The following is a 19,949-nucleotide window of genomic DNA, read 5'->3' as shown; positions in this document are numbered from 1 at the left end:
TTCCCTCTCATCACAGCAAGCCCTTGTGAAAGGTCCCTTTCTGGCTTTCTCATAGGCCCTTTTCGGGCACTGGGAGGCCACTATAAAGTATCTCATGAGCCTTCTTTTCTCCAGGGTGAACAGCCCCAACTCTCATAACCTGTCTTGTGCTCCTACTGCCATCTCTGCCAGACCACTTCTCATTCTCTCTAGAGACATGCAGTAGCCAAAGAGGAATTGAGAAGCATTTTCCTGTAGCTGTTTGCATGATGGTAGAGGAAAACTGTTTTCTTTACAGTCTTAACTGCAAGAAATTGGTGAATTAAAAGGCTGCTTGGGGGATGCTCTGCAGTGGAGCATTTCAGCTAGGCAGGCTCTCCAGTTAGTGCTTGTGAAACAGTGTCAGATCAGGACTGTTGATTTTTGCCCTTGTTTTGGTATTTATGGAGGAAGTCAGGCACTGGAGCAGTGCTTCAGAGTTCCAGTCTGCTTCCTGGCCTTGGCCTCCAACCAAGAAGACACAGGGGGTTGTGATGTCTCTTGCATTTGAGTTGAACTGACAAGCCAACGATGCTGGCAACAGTGCAGAGCCTTGCCCTGGGGCCAATAAGAATTGCCTGCAGCCCACCCGTAGCTTGAATAGTTGGAGTATACTCTGCCTCTTGCCTGAGTTTCTGGGTAGCTACATGCTTGTTCAGTATCTTCTGTCATTGGCCAAGGTAAGTGGCCACTTAGGCTCACAAGTGAGACCTTGGCAAGATAAGAGATCACAGAATCATAGAATCAACCAGGTTGGAAGAGACCTCCAAGATCATCCAGTCCAACCTAGCACCCAGCCCTATCCAGTCAACTAGACCATGGCACTAAGTGCCCCATCCAGTCTTTTCTTGAAGACCCCCAGGGACGGTGCCTCCACCACCTCCCTGGGCAGCCCATTCCAATGGGAAATCACTCTCTCTGTGAAGAACTTCTTCCTAACATCCAGCCTATACCTACCCTGGCACAACTTGAGACTGTGATTAATTGCCTGCACTTTGCTCCCCCCCATTTCCCTGGCTCCACTCTTTTATTGTTCTGAGGACACGCAGACTCCTCCTCCCTGTCATCCAGGAATCACAACCATTTTTTGTTTGTCTTTTACAGATCAATTTTGTGGCCTGTCAGCTGTTCGCCCTTTTGGCTGCGTTTTGGTTTCGTATTTACTTGGGTCCCAATCATGCCAGCTCTGCTGTTCGCCATGCATTTGCCACTCTCTTTGGAATATACTTTGCTGTCTTCTGCTTTGGGTGGTGAGTATTTAGTCACCATGTAGACAAGGCTTAGGGAAAGATATTTTCAGACTTCATATAAACTTTTCTGGATGCTGCCTTTTTATTCTTAAGGTCCTTTCTATGCTATCCTGAAAAAACACCTCAAATTCCTAACTGGCATAACCATCCCAAACTCTCAAAGTAAATTGAAAAGTATTTGCAAATGAAGTGTTTAATCTGTGATGTTTGTTCTAGAAGTTAAAGCAACATCAGTCTGCTGTAGAGATACTTCCTGTAGTTCAAATGTGCACTTGGAGCCAGGCTGCTCTTTCTCTTAATGAAATATGCTGACGACATCTTGTCAGTAGGTATTCATCTGTGTTGGACATAGAGGCTAGAAAGATATGATTGTGATAATACACGTTTACTGTTACCTTGATATGACATTGCTTTTATGTCATTTGCATGGAAAAATATTTCCTTGCTCTGAACTGTCAGCTCTGCCAGGTGATGTGCTAGTTGTCTGAATACTCCCTTTGTTGTTTTCAAGGTACTCCATTCACCTTTTTGTCCTGGTGATGATGAGCTATGGCATTATGAATATGGCGAGTATTCCCAACATCCACAGGTGAGCTGATGTGGCTGCAAGTTTGGAGCTGCTCCTCTGACAAACATGAAGGTTTTCTGGGACTATTTTATATTTTTACTCCTTTTCTTTCTCAGGGACTTGCAGGAGCCTTTTTCATTCAGTTTACAGAAGCAGCTGCAGTCTCAGTTTGTGGTTTTTCATAGAACTATTAGGTTTGGAAAAGACCTCCAAGTCCAATTGCTGATCTGACACTGCCAAGTCTACTGCTAGATCATTCTAAGTGCCACATCTACATGTCTTTTAAATACCTCTGGGGATGATGATTCAACTGCTTCCCTGGCCAGCCTGTTTCAGTGCTTAACCCACTCTTCCAATGAAGAAATTTTTCCTAGTATCTAAACCTCACCTGGCACACGTTGAGACCATTTCATTTCATCCTGTCTCTTGCTAGCTGGGAGAAGAGACTTGACCCATACCTTGCTACAAGTGCCTTTAGGGTGGTTGTGGAGAGCAGTAAAGTCTCCCTTCAGCCTTCATACTAAACACCACCAGTTTCCTCAGTGGTATTGCATTTCCCTGTGAAATTGCTGGCCTCAAAAGTTGACTTCTGCATCTTTAATAATATATTCCCAAATATCTGGTTTCTTAAACATGATGAAGTCATATTCTCCTTGGTCTCTTGTCCTTGACTATTCAGCATTTCTTTTTTAATGTATTTCCACCCTTGTTGTTTAGCCTTTAGGTATTTTCCACTTATTCTTGAGTTAGGTAGTTTAAACAAGGTCACTGTGACTGTTTAACTTAGTGATCTATGAAAATAGGCCTTGCATTTGGTACTGGGCTTTAAGCTTGAAAATATATAAAGTACCAGAAAAGTCATTGCTTCGAAGTTGAAGCTTATAGCTTCATCAGGAGAAGTTTTCCAGCATGGGATCTCTCTTTTCCATATATAAATGGTTGTGTGGAAGGAAGACACCTAACATTCCTGAAATGATTTATCAAATGAGTACTTTTCTGGCCAAAAGACAAGAAGTATTTTCTTATGAAAAAAGTGGGCACAGGGGAACCAAGTGAGGTTCAGCAAGGACAAGTGCAGAGTCCTGCACCTGGGAAGGAATAATAAACTGCACCAGTACAGGCTGGGAGGTGATGTGCTGGAGTGCAGCCCTGTGGAGAGGGAGCTGGGAGTCCTGGTGGATAACAAGTTAACCATGGCACAGCAATGTGCCCTTGTGGCCAGGAAGGCCATTGAGATCCTGGGGCGCATTCAGAAGAGTGTGTCCAGCAGATTGGGGGAGGTTCTTCTTCCCCTCTACTCTGCCCTGGTAAGACCTCATCTTGAATACTGCCTTCAGTTTTGGGCTCCCCAGTTTAAGAGGGACAGGGATCTGCTGGAAAGGGTCCAGAGGAGAGCTACAAGGATGATCAGGGGACTGGAGGGCATGGCTTATGAGAGGCTGAGGGATCTGCAGCTTTTTAGTCTGGAGAAAAGAAGACTGAGAGGGAATCTAATAAATGTTTATAAACACCTGAGGGATGGTCAGGAGGAAGACAGGCTCTGCTCACTTGTTCCCTGTGATAGGACAAGAAGCAATGGGTGTAAGTTGCAGCACAAGAGGTTCCACCTCAACACAAGGGGTACTTCTTTACTGTAAGGGTCCCAGAACACTGGCACAGGCCCCCCAGAGAGCTTGTGGAGTCTCCTTCCCTGGAGTCTTTCAAGGCCTGTCTGGATGCGTTCCTCTGCGATCTGTGCTAGATTGTGTAGTCCTTTGGCAGGGGTTTGGACTCGATGATCTCCTTGTGTCCCTTCCAACTCCTAGCATCCTGTGATCCTGTGAAAACTACACAGTAGTTATTTGCTTCTTTCACTGGCTGAGGAGAAGTTCATGTGGAAGAATTCTGCTCAGTTACTGAGCTTTCTCACGTGGGTATCCTCTCTGATAGAGTTCAGCATGTAAACTATGGTAAAATTGCGTAGGTGAAGCCTTTTTCTTTCCATCCATCTCTGCAAATAGGATTTTTTTATTTGTGAAAGCATTTTACAGCAGCCTTTAAGGACGAGCTGGCAATTCTTGCTGCTATTTCACTTTTGTGTTGGTCTCCCTAAGAGCACGTGGTTTGTTTTGGCTGTGTAACAGGTGATTTCTGCCTCTGTGTGTTATGGCTGTGTCTGTAGCTGCCATTGAATGCTCATATCCACAGCAGTCTGGGCTGGGGAACGGAAACCCTTTCTTCACATGATTTCAGGGCCAGGACTTTCTGAAGGTCTAGTGTTCAGATAGTAATTTCTCCTTCTTTGTCATTGCCTAGGATGACTTCTCTCAAATATCCAAATGGAAACCACCACTTAAAATTTGTCTAGGATTATAGGTGGGAGTTAATCTCTTCTTCCCCAGTAACCAGTGATGGGACAAGGGGAGATGGCTTCAAGTTGTGCCAAGGGAGGTTTGCACTGGATATTAGGGAGAAATTCTTTACTGAAAGACTGGTCAGGTATTGGAACAGACTGCCCAGAGAAGTGGAGGAGTCACCATCCTGGAAGCATAGGTGTGGAATCACAGAACCACAGAAGGTAGGGGCTGGAAGGTACCTCAGTATCACCTCTACCAGATCACACAGGAATACATCCAGGTGGGTCTGGAGTATGTACAGAGAGGGAGACTCCACAACCCCCTGGGCAGCCTGTTCCAGTGAGTTCCAGGTGGAACTTGGATTAATGGTTGGACTTGATGATCTTAGGGCCCTTTTCCAACCATAATGGTTCTCTGATTGTTTAGGAACGTGAACCATAAACGTGTTTGTTGCTAGCATTTTGCACCAACAAGACAAGTATTAATCAAGATTTTCTCACCCCCATCACAGAGTGCAAAGCCTGAAAGTCCAGAGGTAATTAATACGTTCTAAAAATATAAATGGACAGTGGTTATGAAAGATGCCATCCAGAGTCCAGAAAGAGAAGGTACCAAAACTGTGTATTGCTTGTCTGTTGGTCATTGCCCCTGCCTATCACTTGAGAGAAATGCAGGAGTTACTTTGGAGATCAGAGGAATCAGATCTCCAGAGGGAATCATCCAATACTTTATTTACGTCTTCCTTGACAAGTTGAGGTTGTGGTAGGGAGGCAGGCACAATTTCAACTGGAAAATCCCCTTACTCTTATTGTTTAGCCAGTTAGTCACAATGGGAAAAATGGCTGTATACTGCAGGACAAATTCAGCTGGGTTATATAATGTCATTGCTATGAAATAGTCATGTGTTGGTTTGAGTCAACATGAAGTAGCAATCCAGTATGCTTCAAAACCTTAGAAGGGCTGGGAAGATTGAGTTAAGACTTTTCTACTCTATTCTGCTAGGCATAGTAGTGTGACTCAAACTACATCTACATTGAATTTTGACAAAAGAACAATGTATTCAAGGTTGAAAAATGTCAGCCTAAGGGCTGGGGGGGCCTGTAAGAGCACTGGATCCTTCATAGTGGTGCTGCAGGACTTAGATTTTTTTTTTTAACCCCCCAAAAAAACACCAGCTGAACTGAAAAATGAGATGAACTATATAGTTTAACCTGCATGCTGCTTTCCCTGGCTGTTTTCTGCTAGCGTGCTCCCTGGTGAAGCTGGCAGGTGTCAAAGTCTGTTTACAGGCAGACTATAATGCAGCATCAGAGATGCTCCCAGCTGCAGCAGCACCACAGTGTACCCCTCCCTGCTCACTCCTCTTTCCCTCTAGGTGTTTTACACTTAAGCATTGAAGCTTACTTTTAGATACTTCATCCCATGTGTGGTGGCTTTGGGGACAGGTTCCCTTAAGAAGATCACAGAGACACAGTTCTCCAAAAAGAGATGGAGAGTCCCAAGACCAATGACCAATATCCTGGTCATTCCAGGATATTGTAGCATTGTTATTCCATTCTACTTATAAAGCTGTGACTTACTGATAGCTCTCTCTTCTCCTTGCTTCTCTTCTCTTCTTTTCTCCTTGAGAGAAGTACTCATCCCTGCTTATCTCATGGTTTTTGGGTGGGGGATGGCTTCTAGCTGGCAGAGAGTTTTGAGATGTGTCATGCAGCCTGCCTAGGCCTTGTAGGCCAGAGGTGGGGAGGGAAGTTTCAGCCTGCTCTCAGGTCTGCTGAGGTTGGATGGATGGAGGATTCTAGAAGGTTTTAGTCCCATAGACTTGGCCTAGTTTCACAAAATCACAGAATGTTAGGGGCTGTAAGGGACCTCGAAAGCTCATCCAGTCTAACCCCCCTGCCAGAGCAGGATCACCTGTACCAGATCACAGAGGAACACGTTCAGGCAAGTCTTGAATATCTCCAGAGAGGGAGAGTCCACAACCCACCACAGGCAGCCTGTTCCAGAAGAGACCAACTCCCACTTTACTCCAGCCTCTTTTCAGGGAGCTATAGAGAGCAATGAGGTCTCCTCTCAGCCTCTTTTCCAGACTGAAAAAACCCAGGTCACTCAGCTGCTATGCATCAGTCTTGTTTTTCAGGCCCCTCACCAGCTTTTTTGCTCTTCTCTGGACCCACTCCAGCACCTCAATGTTCTTCCTGGAGTGAAGGTCCCAAAAGTGAACACAATCTTCAAGGTGTAGCCTCACCAGTGCCCAGAACATGGGACTGTAACTTCCCTGATCCTGCTGGTCACACCATTGCTGATCCAGGCCAGGATGCTGGTGGCCACAGTTTGTGCATGTATTCAAGTCTAGCTGAATGCCTTCTGGACATCTATACTTGTAAATAGACTCTCTCTTTAAACTCCCAATCAGTGTGCAGCATTTTTATTTTTTACTCCCCAGAGGGAGTAAATACCACTTCTGTCCTCTGTCCCTGGGTAGTTTGTGGCCCTAAACTGGGACACGGTGGATCACTGCTCCATATCTGAGCTGGTAACTTGCCTTTTGAGGGATGCTTGCCGTTCTCTGATGAGAAGGAGCCCAAGGACCTTGAGTGAGGCTGGACTAGATGGCTGACCCAGATGAAATAAGACAAATTCTGCTCTGAATCTCCTGAAGAAGCTGTCATGTCCCCTCGGTCTGTCTTTTTATCTAGCTGTTTGCTGTGGGCTGTCTGACCTACAGGTTGCCTTGTCGTCTATCACTGCCATTCGCACTGCAGGTTGTTAGTCCTTAGGGAGGAAAAACTCATTTCTTTTAAAACCAGCTATGATTTGACAAAGGCCTAGCTCATTTTCAATCATCTGGTGACTGTTCCTTTTGTTCCATTTCTCCTCTAGATTACACCACAATCAATCCTCTAATACTCTCTGTTTCTTACCTCCTCAGTACCCTCTTTCTTGCTCAGGTAAATACAGGGAGGAGTTAGCTGTCATTAAAACTGCATCTGCTCCACGTAGATACTGCAATGCCTCCAGTTGTCAGATGATTTAAATCTTAAAATAGAAAGCCATGCTGCTGTCCTGCCTTACACAATTTTGCAATCATCTTGAAAAACAGAGTGAATCTGTCAAGCTCTACTTATGGAATGCTTCTTCTGCAAAGGGGCATCTTTCATTATGTAGAGCTGAAAAGATTAGGCTCTGCATCATTATCTGCCTTTATACAAAATCAGAAGAGAGAAAATACCTTAAACTTGAAATGGTTTTGTTTCAGGTAGATCTAAGGAAGAGCTCTACGTGTAAATAACGTTTACAGACTGAAAAAGGCAGTGGATAATCTCAACAGCACTTATGTCAGAGATTTCCAAGTAAGATGTGAGAGTGGGAGCTCTGAAACTGAAATGCACAACTTGAAGTAATCCTATTACTTTTCTTTTTTCCCCCCAGTCCTAGTGTGTGAGAAGGCACCTCCATAATGTTTCAGCTGGGTACACAAAACCATCAGTCCTCTTCAAAAATTCCTGCCAGCTCTTGTAACATAGCTTCAGACATGTTAACAACCTCATTTGCAAAAATCAAACTCCAATCCTAGACAAGCCCAAACCCAGTCTGAGTGATTCTAGTTCTTGTTGGTACTTGTGTTGGTAACTGTGTGTTCTGTGTGTTGTTTTTTCAGGTACTCCTTTGTCGTAGCTATGGGATACCTCACGTTGTGCCACATCAGCCGCATATACATCTTTCACTATGGCATTCTCACTACAGATTTTTCTGGGTGAGTGGGTCTGCAAGCTGATTTTTGTGTCATTTAGTATCAGTTGTATTCAGTATGTTTTAAGAATAAACTTGATGTGGTCTGTTTCCCTTAAGCTTTACTGATACTTAGGAAGGAATAAACACTGTGTGATTCTTCTGTTGGTTCATTATTTCTGCTGTTTTCTTGATAGGTGCTATCTAGTTAGGAAGGTAGAATTTGGTTAGCTAGACTTCCACCTGGAGCAGCCTAGGAGATAAGCCTGCACTGTCACTTGCTGGAGCTGAAGGAGTGTTTATAGCCCTGGGAAGCAGCATGGCTTGTATTCTGGTCTGCCCTGAGCAGTGGGGTGGGCTGCTCTCCTTCTACTTTCCAAGACACAGCCAGATCATCCTTGTCCCTGATTTGATTTATCTTGGTGCCCCAGCTGTGAAGGTGTTTCCCACTCCAGCCACTCTGGCAGACAGCTAGACTTGGGCAGAGGATGAGTGGCTGGGGTAAGCTGGGATGGATGGGTAACCCAGACAGAGTGACAAGAGATCAGTTTTTGCTGCTGGTGCTGGTCTTATGGGTTCTCTTACAAGGACTGGTTCTGATTGCTGTTTAAGTAGCACAACTTCTTACATGCCATACATTTCTGTGAAACAGCATTTTTCATACATACTGTAGTTTCTGTTTGATTTAACTGAAGCAGTAGATGGCTAACCCTGTATATTTTGTTTCTGAGAGGAAGGTATGATTCTGTATGATCTAAAGCCAGTGTGCTAATCTGTATCCCACTTGTTTAATAGAATGTCTGAATACAGAGTAATTGGTAACATACTATGAAAAAAATATCTGTAAACTAGCACATTAAGTTGTAAATGCCTCTTCCAAGCCTCTGTCTTCTTATAGAGCAGGAAACTGGAAGTTTTTGACATCTTCCTGCATGTGTCCATGTGAAAGGTGGTGGATTTAAGCATTAATTAAATTTCAGGAAGTGGGAGGAAAGCTCCCCTGAGACTTTTGAGTTTTATTATTAGAGGAGGGGATAGAAATGGGAACTCATAAACTTAGAAAAGTCTAGCTTTGTAATTTTTTTTCTGTGGTTCTTTTAATACTCAAAAGCATATCCTGAAAGAGCATGGCACACCAAGAAGTCTGCAAATAGGGTTGGAATGCTGTAGCTCTGTGTCTGTACGAGAAAGAGATAAATGGTGAGAAGAGTGCTTTTCTGAGTAGTGCATTCAGAAATGCAGTGTGAGGCACATTAGCTTTCTCTTTCTGAAGACATTTAACAAAGATTCATCTGAGACTGGGGATAAAGAAGAGGAATGGTGGTTGTTTGTTGTAGCCTAGGTAGCATTTTCTGCTCTCTTGATGTAAGAGGAGCTGCTCTTGTCTAATGATGAGCGTGAGGAAAAAAAAATACCGAAAGAATAATATTTGAACTTAGTCACTTGATTTTTCTTTTCTTTTTTAATCCTGACACTTCAATAAACCAATCCCTAAACTTCAGTCAAGCATAAAGCTGCCAAGTGGTAAACATCTGAAAAGTGTAGCATGGTTATGAACTACATCTTCATAGTACATTTAAAAAACTAAAAATAAATGAAAAAAAAATATTGCAATCCAAAGTGCTGAAACCCAGCTCAGTCTCTTAAATCTATCTTAAAGCTTGTTGTCTTCAGGTGTAAATGATGTGTTAAAAATGAGGCTTTATTTCCATGCCTGAATAGATGTACCTGAACCCAGAGCAAAGTACACTCCCTGACTGCAGCTTTACTTTGTATAAGCAGCAACTGAACCTCCTTGCTCATTCTCCTGTGTTTGATGGTTCCATGTCTATTGTATGTAGTAACAAGGAAGCATTCAGGCAGGCCCCTGGCTGGAAGGATGGCCTTAAAGTTCACCCTCATGATTTCAGAAGCAGCCAAAATACAATTTGTGGAGTGTTGCCCATCTGCCTCCAGCCTCCCACTCTTTTGGGCCAGTATACCTGGGTATATACCTTGAGGAAGCAAACCCCTGCTTTTTTAGATGAATCTTTCAGATTGAATAAAAAGCCTATCATCTGCTGACTTCTGAGGTCTTACTACCCCACAAGTCTTCGGTAATACCTGGTTGCATACAACCAGTTCTAGTGCCATCAGTTTTTCTTATGTCAGTTCCTTAAAGTGCTAATCCAGAGGTTAGATGAACGTTTCCCAATGTCAATGCTAATAGCAGCCATGCCTTGTTTGCTCCCTGACCTGCTTTGTGTGTTTTAAAAGCTCCCACATATACTGCTTTTGCTATGTGTTTGCAACATGTCTCATTTTGCTTCTTTAGTATTAGTCAGTTGTGCTGTTTCTTTAGAGTCCCCCATTTTTGAGAGCACAGCTTGTGAAATGGAGGTAGAGATGGAGAAAACAAGGTGTAACTTTTGAGTCATGTCTTAAGTCAACTGGAAAATGAAAGTTCAAACTGTGACTCATCACATCAAGGTTAAAAGTAAAGAAACTTGTTTCCTCCTGGTCACTGGTTAGTTCTTCTGTTTCATGTGAAGGGTGGGTTGGTCACTTAGTCCCACAATCAAAACCGTTCCCAAAGAAAACTATTCCTTTTTGAACACCAGTTGTAAAATAGCAATGCTGTGCTTCCTTCTTTAATTCAAGTCAGTCTTTGAAAGAAACACACATTTATTTTGCTTGGTTTACCATGGCATTTATACATTGTACTTAGGAAAACTAAATCCTAACTCTTTCTCTTTTTCTCTCTCTGTTATTTCTTCTTCTTTATGCTAAGAGGATTGTGCTGGTAAGTTGCCTGCTTTCTATACAACTTGATAAAACTGATATTGCTAACAAACAGTTTGTTTTGTTTTGTTTTGTTTTGTTTGTTTTTTAATTGTATCACAGACTCAGTCTGAGTACAGCAGTATTATGGCTTTCCTGAGAAATTAGTTTAAAATAAATCAAGGGATCTTAGTTGTTTTTGGAAACTAGTAACAAATATGGTTTTAATCTAGTGAGCTACATGAAGAAATGCCATATGCATATAAACATCTGGATGGAATTCAGAGAAGCTCCTTATCCCTGTGAAGTTGTCTGCTTTCATCTTTTGCTTAAATAAGACCACAGAGCCTTTTGGTTTCGTCTTTGAATTCTTGCAGTGTCTGACCAAAGTTTCTTAATATTGCAGCTCATTTGTTGAATGATCATGCACATGGGAGTTAAGTTTCTTGGTGTCATTTCTGACAGAAAAAAAAGGAGATTACTATGCACAATGACATTGCTTTCAAACTTCTGTTGTTCTTAGAGAGATCAGAGCTGAATTATCAGGGAGACTTGAGCAGCTTTCCTCCCTACAGGTGCCAGATCTGTACTGCTTATGTGAATGTTCGGGTGGACATCGCTGTCCAGAAGAAATGGACATCTTTGTGTTTGCTCTATCCCAAATGCAGAACAGCAGCAACATTGGCAGCACTTAGAAGGGGGTGGTCATTGAAAGATCCCTCTCCAAAACCCGTATAAGCAGATACTTCTGCAGCAAGTGACACTTCAGACAGTGAATTTCTGTTGTGCAGTTAGTGCTTTATTGCTCTTTTCTCCCCTCTCAAGGGCTTAGTAATGAACACAAAAGCACCAAAGTATAATGACCATTTTTTACAAAGAAAATGCATTTATTGATGGAAGCAAACAGAGGTGCACTCAGTTACCATGTTAAAACACAGTGCGAAATTACAGTCAATGTTTGTTATTTCAGTTAGTTATCGATATTTTCTTGTCTTTCAAATGTACAGAGTGCCCCATGTTGCTGCAGTCTGCGTTCCACAGCTCTGGGTAACTTTGGTCAGCAGCATATCCTCAGTACAGCAGCAGAGATATAGAGAGAGTAAAGGGAGATCAGTGAGTTGTCCATGTCCACTTGGTGCGTGGATGCTCTTCACTTGAGGTTGCACTGAGATCACTTTCCACTGATTACACAGAAGCTCTGCAAGAGCCAAAATAAGGGAATTTGATGCAGTCACTGCTGCAGAGCTCCACACATCTATTGCATCCCAGGACACTTCTCCAAAAGTAAATCCTCTTTTAAGTTAAATGCTTCTGTCATGAAAACGCAAGAAGTGCTCTTGGGAAGCTTTCACTGAAAAACCCCACATGAAGCAAACTGGAAGTTGCTTTGGAGGCACAAGCGTGTTCAGTGAAGTATTTTTCCTCTGTGCACTTCAGAACTTCTTCATTTTTGCTGTTGAAAACAAGATTGAGACCCATTGTGGTATCTGTTGTGGCAATCCCCTTGGCAGCACACTTAATGACATAGCAGAGTAGAATTGTGTGAACTTCTCATTGTAGCTTCAGGGCTATAGAAATAAATGTCAAATAGATGTTTGCTGTTCTGAAGTCTTGTCTGCAGTGAGCTTCCTTGTGACTCCACCCCCTCTCTTAGTGAAAGCAGGTCAGTGGAAACTATTTGTAGCCAGCGTGTGCCAGACTCCTCCATGGGATTACCTAAGGTCAGGCAGACTCCACTTGGTAATTGTATTTTCTCTCATGGGTAACAGAGCTTGCTCGATGAAGAAGCCAGCCTATGACCCAGGGAAGAGCCCTGCAGCAGGCTGCAGCCAGTGCTGACATTATTGGTTCCACTGGTTTGTGCTTGTGAGCAAATTTCTTGCACTGGGGCAAACCATGTTTAAAAATAACATGAGCTGGTATGTTTTTGTTTGGGAGCTTTACTTAGGGAGGCAAACCCTTCTACTGAGCATTCTCTGTAAGCTGTTGTGTCTTTGTCGTGTGTTATTTTTCATGGCATCTAACGTGAGGGAAAGACAGTTTGTGGTTTGAGGTTTTTTACATTATTTATTGACATGTCCTAGTTTGTACTGACTCCCTGAGACAATTTCTTGATGGCTGCTTCTTTTTTCTTCTCTTAGTCTCTTGGTTTAGGCTTTTGTTTAGTTTTTGGTTTTGTTGAAATGAAAAGCTGGCCATTGTGATTTGCGTGAAGGAGGTACAATGCAGCTACAACCTGAGGTTAAACTCTCAGCCAACATATAACACGTGGAAGAAGGAAAACAGCTGCACCATATGCAAATCAAAATCTGTGTTTCTGTGTTAGTTTTGTAGCTGTAGTGTTCAGTAGGACAGGGGCCACTCTGCAGGTGGCAAAGTGATTGGAGAGTGTTCACATGTGGTGGAGTTCCTGTCACCACACTTAAGAAGCCTTGTTTTATTTCATATGCTTCTTTCCTTTAGGGGTAGGTCTCCATGCTTCATCTGAGTATCATAAACTCTTAGAATGGGCTGGGTTGAAAGGGACCTCCAAAGGTCATCTAGTCTAGCCCCCACCCTGCAGTCAGCAGAGGCATCCTCAACTAGATCGGGTTGCCCAGAGCAAATACAAGCATAGTAGGTGGTTTTGCTTCTAAAATTGAACCATGTAATTTGTCCCACTCAAGTAACTTGTGCATCCTCTCAGAGAAAAGTTATTTGAAGTTGTATAGAATCATAGAATCAACCAGGTTGGAAGAGACCTCCAAGATCATCCAGTCCAACAGATACACTTGGTGGATCTCTCCAATTCACAGTGCCACCAGCATCACTTTTGTGCTCGTTTTGTCTCCTCTGGAGCTGGGATTTGAGGGAGAAAGACTGTCCATATTTTCTGGTTAAAATGACTTGTTCTGCAGAGTTATAATGTGCTATCAGTGAGACAATGATTCCTAATATAGATGGAGAGAACCTCTCTATTCTCTGTGTTTACACATTGTATGACTTCAGTGCAGGCTGCACTTCTGCTTTCCCCTCCATTACTCTGCACTTCAGGTTTGTTTGCCTTTTGATTCTCGGGCTTACAGCAGGGAGCCTGGTTTTCTAAGGCAAGTGTCTAAATTTAGGCACTTCCAGTGTTGGCTCTGAGCCTGAGGTTTAAAGTTACCCACTTCAATATTGGCATAAAGCGCTTGCTGTAAGAAACATATGCAACAAATTGAACCAGTTTGGAACAAGCATTAGTGTTCATCCATAAAGCTAAAGGGTCAAGCACTGACAAAATAAAAAACTTGTGTTTATTGCAGTAGGACTGCTGGCTAACTGACAGCCTCTGTCTCAAGGATTACAAAAATCTGCTGGTTTGTATGCTTAAAGGATTGGGATTTATGCATCTTTGAAAGCAGAGCTACATTTTGTTTGAAGGGGACAATCTACCTTGAGAAATAGGATGCCGAAGACAATGGTGAAAACAGCTTATAAATAACTTTTCTTATAAGAGGATTGGAATGAAAACTCAAGTTGCTGTTTCATAGTGTTGGAGTTGTCTGGAAGGTACAAGGTCATTGCTCTATTTATCCATTCCTTAGCTGCAGTTAATCACAGAACTTTAGAGGCTGGAAGTGACCTCCAGAGATCAAGTCCAACCTCCCTGCCAAGGCAGGGTCACCTAGGGTAGTTTGTTCAGGAATGCTTCCAGCTGGGGTTTGAAAGTCTCCACAGGAGACTCCACAGCCCCTCTGGGCAGCCTGTTCCAGTCATCTGTCACCCTCACTGTAAAGAAGTTTCTGCTCACGTTGAGGTGAAACCTGCTATGTTCCAATTTGTAGCCATTGCTCCTTGTCTTATTGCTGCTGACCAACAAAACGAGGTTGGCCCTATCTACTTGACACCCCTCAGATATTTGTACATGTGGATAAGGTTTCCCCTCAATCTTCTCTTTTCCAGACTAAACAGCCCCAGGTTGCTCAGTCTCTCTTTGTAGGGGAGATGCTCAAGTCCCCCAGTCATACTTGTGACTCTCTGATGGACTCTTTTCCTGCAGGTCCCTGTCCCTCTTTGAACTGGGGAGCCCAAAACTGAACACAGTATTCTAGGTGTGGTCTCACCAGAGCAGAGTGGGAGAAGAACCTCCCTAGACCTGCTGGCCACACTTTTCCTAATGCCCCCCAGGATGGCATTGGCTCTCTTGGCCACAAGGATACATAGCTGTCCCATAGGGAACTTGCTGTCCACCAGGACTCCAAGGTCTTTTCCCACAGAGCTGCTTTCCAACAGGGCAGCCCCCAGCCTGTACTGGTGCCTGTTGTTATTCCTCCCCAGTTGCAGGACCCTGCACTTGTTCTTACTGGATTTCATAAGACTTGCCTTCACCCAACACTCCAGCCTGTCCAGATCTCATTGCATGGCAGCACAACCAGACAGGCTGTCAGCCACCTCGCTCTGTTTTGTGTCATCAGCGAACTTACTGAGGGTACACTCAATGCCCTCATTCATGTTGTTGATAAAGACATTGAACTAAACTGGACCCAGTACTGATCCCTGGGGAATACCACTGGCTACAGGCTTCCAACTCGATTCTGTGTTTTTGATGGCAACTCTCTGAAACCTATTGTGGAACTCGTTTTCAGTCCACCTCACAGACCAGTTAATGGTTTAGGTGACCCAAAGATTGCTGCTGTATGTACTGTTGTGTCGTGATTGTATTCTTCATCTGTGTATATTTAAGCTTATTTTGGATTTTATGTTGAAGCTTTTAACTGACCTTTCAAATAGAGTCTGCTGAAATGATAGAAATGGTTTCCTATGAAGAAATTGGCTGATACTTCATGTTCTCTAATTTTGGATAGAAAATGCAAATGACTTTAGCCACACAGAACTACATAGTTAGTTTTTAAAAACCCAACCAAACAAAAAAACCCAACAAACCTACCCCCCACTTATGTTGAAAGAACGTCTGTTTCTGGTATTCTTGTGTTTACCAATGCTCTGCATGTTAATTACCTTGAAAATCAGCTTGGTTTATCATAGTGGGATAATTAAATTGCAAACAGTAGATCTTAGGTATTGTGTTTACATTTCATTGTAACCAACATGTCAATTTTGTTGAGGAGGATTCAGAATCTCTTGAAAATCTCTGCAGGACATGTATAATTGTTATTTTAGATGGAGATATTATTGAATGTATCTTATCCTTCAGGTGAAAGAAAACTCTGGCTTGCATTCCATGGTCTTTCTGTCACCCCAGAAACACAAATGCTTCCACCTTTCACGGTTTTGATGACATCAGAGCACACTGTGTGTCTGTACCTACTAAAGCTTTATATTTTCATGAGTTCAACTTGCTGCATCATCAGATCCATGCAGTCCAATAAACCCAGCTGTCCCTCTCCTGTAGCTGGTTGGAGGCAGGGCCCCTCTAATCCTGGTTGGAATTACTTGCATATTGTAAGAGTGCTTTGGAGGTCCCTGGGAGAGGATCAGAAGCAATACCAATTTTGTCTGCTCTTTTTGGGTGATTTTCCACTGGAAACCGAGGCAGTGTTCTTCCAGGGAGAATTATCTGGTTGCCCCCAAAGCTGCTGGGTAGTTGTAGCCTGTAAGCATGGCTCAAACACAGCTGGTTCCTGTTTTTGGGAGGCTCCAGGTCCCATATGCCCAAATACTTGCAGTTGGATGGTACATCTTGGACAGGCTGTCCATAAAGCAATTGCATGTGCAGGAAGCAAATGGGGCAACTGCTGTTCTGACAGCTGTTCTGGTGTTTGCACACAGCCCTAATTGATAGGGCTGTTTAGGCAGGGAAATAAGCTTGTGTATCTGCAGAGTGGGCATTTTGTTAAGGCATTGAGGAGACAAACAATAGGAAAGTAGCAATAAAACGAGCCAGCGTTACTATTCTCTACTGTTTTCATTGTATGGGGCTGGAATTTGGTCCTTGCCTGAAAGGAAACCCAGTGAACTGCAGCAACTGGTATTTCCTAGTGGTGTGTCTTCTTCTGAATAACAATGTGTACTGCTGCAGGATGGAAAGATGTAAAATAAGGCTTTGTGTACTCTTTGCAATTAAAAATTCCAGTGCAAGTTGCTGTGGGTTTGTTGTTTTGAACTCAGGCAATTGTCTTATGCCTGAGTTGCTCCTTCAGCTTTAATTGGATGTTTTCTACTTGTTGCTAAGAGTTATGCCTTTTAAAGGGGTAAAGGCATCCAGTAGGAAAGTTGGAAATAATTTGTGTTAAAAGACATGTAATTGTTGTTTCTGTCTTTTGTTATAGTCCACTGATGATAATTACGCAGAAGATCACAACTCTTGCATGCCAGTTACATGATGGTAAGAGAAGAATCTCTTCATCTCCTGAAGCATTTTTTTCCAGCTCATTTTGTGGTTGAATTATGGAGTGGGTGAATGTGGCCTAGTGAGTTGTTCCACATGAAAAGAAAAAGTGCTTTATGGAGAAAATGAGAAGCCTCAAGTTTTGATCAGTGCTCTAGTATCAAACTGTTATTGCAGTAACAAAGGCAACTGTTTTCCTCTTTGGGTGCTCTACTTCAGAGAATCACAGAATATTATTAGAGATTGGAAGGGACCTCCAGAGATTGAGTCCAACCCCCCTGCCAGAGCAGGACCATATAATCTAGTGCAAGTTGCACAGGAGCACATTCAGACAGGGCTTGAAAGTCTCTGGAGAAGGAGACTCCACAATCTCTCTGGGCAGCCTGTTCCGGTGCTTTGTCACACTCACTGTAAAGAAGTTTCTGCTCATGTTGAGGTGAAATCTTTTGTGTTCCAGTTTGTGCCCATTGTTCCCTGTCTTATAGCTATTCACCACCAAAAAGAGATTGGCCCCATCCACTTGACACGCACCCCTCAGATACTTACACACACTGATGAGATCTTCTCTCAGTCTTCTCCAGGCTAAACAGCCCCAGGGCTCTCAGTCTCTCTCTATAGGGGAGATGCTCAAGTGCCCCAGTCATCCTCATGGCAGGTTCCCATCTCTCTTCCTTGGGGCCCAATTTGGATTGTAGCTAGTGGCTGCTGTTTAGATGCTACAGGGCCTCTTCATTGACCTCTTGAAGCTGTTCTTGATTTTTGAAAGTTTAAAGTTGTATTTGATACCTAGATTCAGTCATTGATGTTAATGCAGCACAGGCATGCTATCACTGGTGTGTTCAATGATAATACACTCCACAAGTTGTGAGGATTGGAATTCGGTGGCCTTTTCCCAGTGTAGGGAGAGGCACAGCTGTAAGCAAAATAACATTGTCTTCAGTCTTGTGCTGTGACAAAGAGCACTATTATTTCCCAGTGAAATGCCTGTGTCCAGTACAGTGCAAAGCTTAGAAATGTCAGTTGTCATCAGTAGTGTTATTCCTCGTGTCTACTGAGTTTGCAGTGTGAATGTTGGACAGTCTGAGCAAGGCCCGTAGTGTGTTAGACTGCATGTCACTAAATAAGTAGCCTGCTATGGGGCTGTGATCTAGGTGGTGGCCACACCACAGACTGAAGGGTCTGGCACTGGATGCAAGCCAGATTAGTGCTTTTAGCTGGCTATAGTGGGTAGGGCTTGAAGTTCAGCTGATTAACCTTCTTGTTGACATGCATGTTCCTGGGGCTTTTCTGCTGTTGTTATTCAAGCTAGTCAGCTCAAGTATTGCTGTGTGCCACAGTGGTGTCCAACCTAGATGCACACCTAGAATATTGAAGGCAAACAGGCAAGAAAGGAAAAAATAACAGCAGAGGCAGAAGCATTTTTAGCAAACCAGGAATCCTACAGATTAATAATTATGGAAAAGACTAATTATGTTGTGAACATCCATATATGGACCAGTTGGTGGAATGGAGGAAGTTTGCAGTTCAAACATCAGGGACAAATTTCCATTTCTAAAAAAATGTGACTTGGCTGCCCATAAATGGAAACAGGCAAACAAAATACCCAGCCCTTTAAGTAATTAAGTGCTTAATTGTTTCCCTGGAACTCACACCCTCCCAGTACTGACAAATTGAAATAATGGAAAGAGAATGGAAATGAGCAGCTTATCAGCAGTCTTTTTAGGAAATGAGTCTTGTGTGTCTGTTGATAATTATGGCCAGTATATTTAGAGCAGTAGTGTTAATTGATGCCAAGCCCTTGATCTCCTGAAGCTGTATAGATGCCTACTCAGCATCAAATGCTGTGACTCATTCCATGTGGAGTTGTTCTTTCTGAAGCCAGTAGCATTCCACACGGTGTGGGCAGCTAAATCGCAGAATCATCCAGGTTGGAAAAGACCCTCAAGATCACCATGTCCTACCTCTAGCCTTACTCTACAAAATTCACCTTAAATCACATCCAAACAACCCTTAAAGACATCCAGGGTGGGTGACTCAACTACCTCCCTGGGCAGCTCATTCCAGTGCCTGGCCACTCGCTCTCTGAAAAACTTTTTTTCCTAAATGTGCAATCTAAACCTACTTAGTCTCAGCTTGAGGCCATTCCCCCTTGCACTGTCTCCAGTTACCTGTGAGAAGAGACCAGCAGCAGCCTCTCCACAGTGTCCCTTCAGGTAGTCATAGACAGCAATGAGGTCTCTCCTCAGCCTTCTCTTTTTCAAACTAAACAGCCTCAGCTCCCTCAGTCACTCCTTGTAAGATTTATTCTCTAGACTTGAGTGAAGGTTTTGTGATATTTGTTATGAGCAAATTGTTACACCCTGGCCATCATACAATATTTTTCCACGTTTTTTCTGGGACAGCAAGCCAGTGCTCTACTTCTGGCCCCAAAGGTCTTGTGCACTCGATAGGAGGTCACCCTTCTAGTCTGGACATTGTACAATTCTGGATTATTACCGATGTGTGTGTTTAGGCTTGCTTCAGCAGGAGGCAGCCAGGCTACTCATTCACACCACTGGAGCTTCTGTTTCCTTTCTCTTCCACTGCCCACTCCTCCTGCTGTGAAATGCTCCATTTCTCACCAAGGAGCCAGCGGGAGGTTTGTGCTCAGCGGGAGGTTTGTGCTTAAATGAGCCAGTGGCTTCTGGGAACAGAGTTTTTTCTAGCCCAGGGCTGTTGGTAGAGACTGCTGGAAGTCACTGCCACTTGGTGGCATGATAAGTTGCATTGTATGTGTGGGATACTACAGCTCCCCTTGGTGAAAGTGTAGTAAGAGTGAGAAAGGGTAAATGAGGTAAGGAGCTGGGTAAGGAGGTAGGGTAGAACAGTAGCATACTTGTCCTAAAAGTTTGGAATTGAGCTGAGACTTAAGACTTCTTGTAGTTTATGGCCTGAGGAAGTTATCTGTGGGATGCAGACATATGGCTTTAGGGATA

The 19,949-nt window shown here is 43.3% G+C and overlaps 1 protein-coding gene across 2 annotated transcripts in view; it reads left to right on the top strand.

The window, feature by feature from the left end:
• The window catches only part of MBOAT1 (membrane bound O-acyltransferase domain containing 1), a 62,700-nt gene that overhangs the window by 23,090 nt on the left and 19,661 nt on the right, over positions 1-19,949 (top strand). For both annotated transcript variants that reach the window (XM_064161052.1, XM_064161054.1), the window contains exons 2-5: positions 1,123-1,268; positions 1,780-1,857; positions 7,834-7,929; positions 16,916-16,971. In XM_064161052.1, coding sequence (XP_064017122.1) covers positions 1,123-1,268; positions 1,780-1,857; positions 7,834-7,929; positions 16,916-16,971 — 376 coding nt within the window. The remainder of the gene's footprint in view (positions 1-1,122; positions 1,269-1,779; positions 1,858-7,833; positions 7,930-16,915; positions 16,972-19,949) is intronic.

The sequence above is a fragment of the Pogoniulus pusillus genome, chromosome 21, assembly GCF_015220805.1.
Source record: "Pogoniulus pusillus isolate bPogPus1 chromosome 21, bPogPus1.pri, whole genome shotgun sequence".
NCBI lineage: Eukaryota > Metazoa > Chordata > Aves > Piciformes > Lybiidae > Pogoniulus > Pogoniulus pusillus.
Note: the sequence above shows the minus strand (reverse complement) of the source record. Positions and strands in the feature narration are given on the sequence as shown.